Source organism: Antrostomus carolinensis, unplaced genomic scaffold (genome assembly GCF_000700745.2).
Source record: "Antrostomus carolinensis isolate BGI_N321 unplaced genomic scaffold, ASM70074v2 scaffold18942, whole genome shotgun sequence".
NCBI classification, from domain to species: Eukaryota; Metazoa; Chordata; class Aves; order Caprimulgiformes; family Caprimulgidae; genus Antrostomus; species Antrostomus carolinensis.
In genome coordinates, this window is record NW_010300416.1 from 52,942 (window position 1) to 61,140 (window position 8,199).

Below are 8,199 nucleotides of genomic sequence, written 5' to 3' on the forward strand. Positions count from 1 at the left end.
ATAAAACATTAGGAAACACAGAAAAAGGAAACTCTATTACTGGCTTCACAAGGAAGAATCAGATCATCTAACCAATATATTCCATCTTGAATGCCTAGGAAGGTATGGTAACTGCTGACTACCACATAACCTGGCCTCTAGTGTATGGAAAAAGGGTGAAATTTCAAAACACTGGTAAATTAATTAGACACTTAATGGAGAAAATTAGCATAGACCTCATTACAAGCAAAAGAAAATGTCTCAGGCCAACATTTTTTTATACTACAGCTTATGACTGACAATGTCTTATGTTCTGTTGTAGCTATTACTAAGGAAACACCACGGATCAACAGCAAGTACAGATACAACATTTTGATCTTGGCTCTGCTGCTGAGTAAATACACAGCTTGTTTTATCCAGGTTGGAGATTCTTGCTTCTAATCTGCTGCACAAAATACTAAAGATTTATTTCGGTCCTCCCACTGCATCCAGCATGAAGACAATATCATGAATACCAGAGTAAGCTTTCTCACAAGGATGTCTGCTGGAGCAGAGATGTTTTTGTGTAGATGGGTAAAGGAAGGAGAGGAAAAAGGGGGACTGCCTGGCAGACCCAAGCAGTCTTAGCTCTCCAGAGAATGCAGAAAAAAATTCACAACTCCCTTGCCTTAATAGCACACAAAGCTCCAGATGAAACAAAACAAAAAAAGCCATCAGGAAATACAGCAGAGCCAAGAGCTTTATATTTCCAGTGAACTACAGAGAGTAATATGAAGAGGGAAGCACTTCTCATTATGCTAAGCATAATGAGATGATAGTTTCTGACTAACTGGAACAACATTAGTCTATGGATTCTAATACACAGACAAAACATACATAAAGATACCGAATATCAGCTTCAGGATAAAATTAGGAAAATAAAGTCGGAAATGTGAAAGTTTCTGTGTGTTCTTATAATGATACTGAGAAGCAGGAATACTATAGCACATGAATGAAGATGAACTCTTTACACATGAAATAACTCAGCTCGCTCTACCTCCCAGTGCAGTTAGTTTTCTGGGTGCCTATTAGCTCAAGTTATTTGCAGTGGTTGATGGATATGCTGTATATATGGGACAGAGTTTCTTTACAAATAACCAGTTGAGAGTATGCATTGAAACATAGTATTCAATATCTCCCACCCAACAGACATATTAACTAACTGCAGATGGTATTAGTAAACATTAAATGTTCTTAAGGTTGATATTCTTAAAGGATTACTTGCATTATGCTATTTTGCTTTCAGCTCCCTTGTTAGGGATGATTTTGACATAACTAGGTTAGGAAAACACAAAGAAAACAGAGCTTATGTATGAAGACAGAAGACACAAGGCATGTATGTTCCAGAAGACTAGAATCTCTACTATAAAATTCTCCTATATGCAGCTAGTCATTTCAGTACTATCTCACACATAATAAAATATTTATACCAAAAAGGCTGAGATACCTGGACTCCCTGGTTTGCCAGTCACAGTGTTTGGAGGCAGAGGTTTTCTTCGCATTTGTGTAGGCCTGACAGGAGGTATAGGAGGATGCTGAGGGCCAGGTGATGTAGTTACTGAATGACATTACAAAACAGTGTTATTAATTATTTAACCTCAATTTCCATAAAATCAGAAACCCCTTACAAGTTATATTCTAACTTCTCAAATAATGTTTCACGTCTGTTTTAGTATCAAAAGCAAGGAGGTGAGGTTAGGAGCTGAATTAAGTTGTATTTTCAGCCTTAAATTCTTTGGGAAGTGTGTGACATGGAGTTTTAAACTAAACTTAAACTGAAAAAATGTAGCTCCTTTGGAATTTTGTACAAGAGTTTCAGTGATTTATTTTTTGTGTAGTTACTCATTTCTTTCAACAGTAATTTTTTTGGCAGCCAACAGAATACTTCTTCCCACAATAAACATCACCTCAGTGTACTTGAAAACATCTTCAGTACCCTACTCACAAAACTTCTGATCTTTTGTACTTTCTAACTGATAAAACTAGTCACCCTTAGCCTGAAGCAAAAGATGTAGTAAAAAAGAAATCAATATCTATTAAACATATCTGGTAAGGTCCTTTGTTAGTGAGGTCTGAAAGGAGAACCTAAGCCTCTTAGTTTATACTTTAAAAACATTTTACTGAATTTTCCAGGTGATTATAAAGTATTTTATTATTCAAAGGAAAGGATTTTTCTTCCAGTTTTCACTTGTGCACTTCTTTCCTTAAGAAAAAACAGGAGATATGCACAACACATTCATGTAACAAAAGACTTTTTGTACCTAAGAGGGAAAAATCCTCAAGAGCAATATAATTCTTATAATGCTGCCAATGTCAACAAATATGTAAGTTGCCTGATACTGACTTACTGTCTACATAGAGTACCTTGGGTCCTACATATCAGACCTTAGTTTACCCTATAAATAGGATGATTGTGGGCCAGAAGGGAGCAGATCCAAAGACTCATTTGGGAGAGCCTTTTTAGAAATACTTACAATATACAAACAGGAATATGTCCATCTTTCTCTGTTCCCTTTTCCTTTTGGACTTTTGCAGTCACTTATAAAATATCTTTTTTTTTTTTTTTTTTTTAATCCTTCAGATCAAGACAGGAAATAATGCTCTGTCTAATTCAGGAAGATGTAATGGTTTTGAAAATAGCATCTGTAGGTTTCATATTAATTCTTGATCTCCAGATGGAGATGAAAAAAATATGCCTAAAGGCTGGAAAAAGTATAATAATTTTTTGTATATAAAAGTCATCATACCATAGGTACTACTACGTGGTAGGATCCATGATTAATTTTCCCCCTGCCAATATTTAGCTAATGGGATTGTCCGAGATATTTATGGGGTAAAAATGTGCAAGTACTGACTTGTCAGTGGTTTCTATTGTATGTTCTGAACAACACGACCACAAGTTACATGCAAGCCAAAACATCACATTCGGTGAATTGTGTTAGGGTTGAATCTACTATACTGCACTCTGGAAAAACAAGGATCCCCATCCTTCCCTTCTACTACTTCCACAAGGATTTGGGTGATGGTCTATGATGCTACCAAGCCAAATTAAGAATGTGTGGAGACTTAGCTTGTAAACTAGGACACACAATGGAATTTAGAGATTCTCTGGTAGTGTAGATTCTTTCAAGGACAGCAGCATAATGAACTATTAGGATTTATTTAATCTGAGGGGTCCTTTGTGGACCAGAAATATAGTTCCTTGACTTTGTCACACTTCATTAAAAAGGAGGGTGTGCAGCCTCTTAAGTCAGAATCTTAACACATCAAGCTTAATTCCTGTGTGCTGTAACCTACCTTTTTAATTTCTCCTAAGTAGCATAAATGTAAATTTTTCAGGTAACACACACTGTGTTTTCAGAAAAAGTAAATGTATTTAAAAGCAGAATCAAATACTGAATAACATATAGGAATATCTGATTGATCAGCTTCACCTCTTTGCCTGGTAACAACATGGAACAGATCCTCCTGGAAGCTATGTCAAGGCATATCAATGACAGGGAGGTGATTAGACAGCCAACATGGCCTCACAAGGGCAGACAGTGCCTGGCTAATCTGGTGGCCTTCTACGATGAAATGACTGTGTTGGTGGATAAGGGAAGAACAACTGTTGTCATCTGTCTTGAATTCTGCAAGTCCTCTGACACAGTCCTACACAACATCCTTGTCACTAAATTGGACAGATATGGGTTTGATGGATGGACTACTGGATGGAAAAGGAATTGGCTAGACAGCCCCAGATAAAGACTTCCTGTCAATGGCTCTATGTCTAAATATTGATCAGTAACAAGTGGTGTCCCTCAAGGGACCATATGGGGACCAGTACTTTTCATTATCTTTACTGATGACATAGACAGTCAGATTCAGTGCATCCTCAGCAAGTTGCTGGATGACACCAAGCTAAGTGGTGCAGCTGATACACCTGAGGGAAGGGATGCCATCATGAGGGACCCTGACAGGCTGGAGAAGTGGGCCAATGCAAACCTCAAAGTTCAACAAGGCCAAGTGCAAGGTCATGCACCTGGGTCGGGGCAATCACCAGTCTCAGTACAGGCTAGGTGACAGAGACTTAAAACAACCCTGAAGAGAAGGACATGGGGATATGGGTAGGTGAAAAATGAGATGTAAGCCATCAATGTGTGCTTGCAGCCAGAAAGCCAATTGTATCCTGGGCTGCATCAGAAGAAGTATGGCCAGCAGGTGGAGGGAGGCAATTCTCCCCCTCTACTGTGCTCTTGGGAGACCCTGCCTAGAGTATTGTGTCCAGCTCTGGGGTGTCCAGTTTTGTGGGCAGAGGAGGCCACAAAAATGATCAAAGGGCTGGAGCACCTCTCCTGTGAACAAAGGCTGAGAGAGTTGGAGAAGAGAAGGCTCTGGGGAGATCTTATAGCAATATTCAGTACTTAAAAGGAGCTTATAAGAGAAATGGAGAGAGACTTTTTACTAGGGCCTGTAGTGACAGGACAAGGGGTAATAGTTTTAAACTAAAAGAGGATAGATTTAGATTAATTGTAAGGAAGAAATTATTTTCTATTAGGATGGGGAGTCACCAGAACAGGTTGTCCAGAGAAGTTGTGGATACCCCCTCCCTGGAAGTGTTCAGTGCCACATTGGGTGGGACTTTGAGCAACCTGATCTAAAGATGTCCCTGCCCATGGCAGGAATAGTGGAACTATCTGATCTGTAAAGGTTCCTTCCAATCCAAACCATTCTATGATTCTATAATTCTGAATTTTGATATACATATTAAGGCCTCATGAAGAGAGATGAGATCACAGAACTATACAAGAAAATTACAAACCAGTAGTAGCTAATTTCACAACCATACCCAACTGTCTTTTATGACCACAGTTCAAGGTATTGGCTTATTTCAAAGCTCTAAAAGCTTAACTTTAAACATCTAATGTCATAAGATGAGTAAAAGCAGATGTAGATGTTCCTTCAAATCTATGTGCATGAAAAAACTTCCAGTCTCTGCAAATCACAAGCTGGATTTACTTAAGTACACACCACTGCCTTACACTCAGCAACAAAAAAATGCAGAGTGCCATCCTTGGTTCAGTTTACAGTCTGCATCCAGCTGCTACTAATAGCACATCACATTGGGAACATCAGAACCCAGCTGCCAAGACAGGCTCTTGCCTTTGTGCAGGTAAATTCGGTGCAAAGGCAATTCAGCAGGGATTAGGAGCAAACAGCAGTTTATAAATTAGTTAGAGGCGTATCTTTGGATCTGTGTTTTTAAATCTAATAAAATGTTTTCAAAGGAAAACCTAACTAAAAAGAGCAGCTTCAGGTGAAGAGTAAATCCAAGGGTAAAACCAAAAAGGTTTTATTTTCATTCAGTTTTTATGCCAGTAAAAAAGTACAGCTAAAACAAGATCTATTCTTGGTTATGCTTATGAAAGAAATAAATTCTCTACATGTAAAGGTGTTTACATGCCTGTATGTATGTTTGTGTGTATATATGTGGCACATAAATACACTCTATATTACAACTTTTCAGTTGAAACAGAAAATTTCTAAGAAGTTGACTAGAAAAAATTGAAATAAAAGGCCTAATTTTGAAGGTCTATTTAGGGGAACTATTTTCTAGTAAAAATATTTTGATTATTTTGAAAATGTGATTGCAAGACTTCTAAGAAAAGTAAAACTGACAAGCCTAGCATAGCACATATAAAAAACTCTGTAACCTTATTTACTCCACATTGTGATTTTGCTTCAAACCTAACATGATTTTTCCAAAAATCCCACTGTTCAACAAAACTTTCTCATAAATGGGAAGACAATTTGGTTATGCATTCTTTTTATTCTCTTTTGCTATTATATGAAAAAAATCAGTGCTTACAGTATTGTGGCTGTTTGATCATAAGGATACAACACTGGTGGTTGTAATTTTAATATAGGGTGTATGTTAATGACTAAGGAGTGATCATGAAATATTCTTATTTTATCACTTTTAGTAGCACTTTGAAGTGAAGAGAATGTGTAGTAATGAGGATGACTAACAATTATTTTCTCTTCTTAGTGGAGGTGCTTTTTGTGTAGGAAAGTTTGTGTTCTCATCTTTCATAACTGTTAAAATTTGCTATATTGTCTTCTTTTATTAACCTTACCAGAAACTGGCTTTTCCCAGGTATCACTATATTCCAAAGGTTTTTCCACATCCACACCAATTTGCCTGGCAATATCCTCAGGTGTATATAAATCCTCTGTGAAACAAAGGAAATGAAGTAAGTTTCTACAGTGCAGTGCCAAGTAATGAAATAGTTCTATATTGCATATATTCAAAGTCATTAAGTGCAAAATTGGCATATATGGCCCACCTATGTTTTTACTGATAATTTAGTGATATCTGTTATCTTCCGATTCAAGTAAGTAGAAAGTGACCTGAATCTAGAGAGTCTGCAATTTGTACTTAAATATTCCTTGAAAAAAAGTGTATTTGGAAAGAGAGAATTAATAGGATTAAGGGATAACAGATGAGTTAAACCAAGATTGTATGTGGAAAGATGAGTACAGAGAATATTTTAGTTTTTCAGTGTACAGAATAAAATGTCCATTGATTCTTGCAAAGGGCAAAGCTCTCCTATTCCTTGAAATAAGATCTTCAGTTATTCTCTATACTGAACGGCTAGAGCAATTCTGAACCAAACATATACCGTATTTGGAGTACTGGAGGCAAAGTGTACATAAAATTCAGTTTGTATATAAAAGAAAGTCCTACTTAAAAGTTATATAAACACATTTTTAAAAAACTGAAGTAAATGGCATTAAAAAGGTCAACACAACTACTCCTGGTACAGAAGAGCTGTTTCACATGCTGATATTTATAGGACAGCCAGACTCTTAAATTAATATGCTTTCCATGTACAAAATAAGCATACCTACTTTATAAAAACTATATATGGTAAGGTGAGAAGATGCATTGCAATTTCATGGTGTTTGTGAAAAATAAAAAAAAAAAAATTAAAAAAATCACTCTTTCTTATGAGGTAAGAAAACCCTTTTGGAAGTTAATGTATTAAAAAAAAAAATCTCAAAATTAAATTAATTATCAAATTCCAATCCTATTCCAACATGATCGAAACATTTCAACCAAAGATTTCATAGGTTAATAATCTGGTGTGCAGCTTGCTTTGAAATTAAACTAGTATTTTAACAGTATGAAGCAGATAATTTTTCAATTATTTTACCATTTGGCCATTCTTGCTAGGCATATCTTAGGAAGTCCATAGTATGGACATGTTAAATGAGTTACTGAAGATTAAAGTAATGAGACTTGTAGTAAGCTGGGAACAGGACTCAGGTCACCTGGTCTCTGTGATATATTTTGTAAACAATTCATGTGGTTTTATATAACTGCAATTTCCCTTCATGTAACTAAAGTGGTTAATTAGATCTTCAGATACATAAAGTGCCAGAAGACTAATCAATGTTTTATATGAATGGCGTTCAAAGAAGAAGAGGCATGAGAAGATCAGCACCAGTTTTAAAAAGAAAAATAATCCCGTACATCACGGGTCAGAGTATATTTAATTTCTTAGCTTCATCTCACAATAAACACAGCAACAAAATGTGGTAGCACATTGACTAAATCACACTAAATCACCCAAGTATCCATTACAAGTCAAATTTAGTTTTGCATTTTAGTATCTACAGAAAAGTGTAAATCTATCCCACTACTTAAAATCTAATTTAGAATCACAATATTTTCTGAGTTTTATCAGCTAGAAATGAAAAAAATATTGTATACATTCTAGACAGAAGAAGTAATTCTTTTTTTTTCAGAAACTCACACTGCTGTTCTGCCATTAGTAAAATAGTAATGAAAAATAAGTTAAAGTTTCAGGGAAAAAGCTGATCAAACCACAACACTTCCCTGTTGACAAAATCTCCTTTTTCAATGTTTCAATGCACTTTAAAGTTGCATAAAAGTTTGTGTTTTCACACAAGGTACCTGTACTATCAAACAGCTTGCTGCATTTATCACAGCATTTGTCTTATGCTAACTAAAGTAACTCGCTTATCAAAGCATTTCAGTTACCAATGTTCATCCAAACAGACCTGAGAACAGATGTATTATGCATGTGTGTTTGTGTCTTCTTTTGCTTCTATCTTTTTTCCTGGAAATACTCCTGGGGTCTGGAACACCTTAAAACTAACCACTGCATCTTTAAC

At 36.1% G+C, this 8,199-nt stretch overlaps 1 protein-coding gene across 1 annotated transcript in view; it reads right to left on the bottom strand.

Moving 5' to 3' along the window:
* LOC104521207 (target of Nesh-SH3-like) overlaps positions 1-8,199 on the bottom strand; it is a gene marked incomplete at its 5' end in the record, with an annotated part of 42,399 nt that overhangs the window by 30,104 nt on the left and 4,096 nt on the right. The window contains 2 exons of the mRNA XM_029083794.1: positions 1,466-1,576; positions 6,135-6,230. Coding sequence (XP_028939627.1) covers positions 1,466-1,576; positions 6,135-6,230 — 207 coding nt within the window. The remainder of the gene's footprint in view (positions 1-1,465; positions 1,577-6,134; positions 6,231-8,199) is intronic.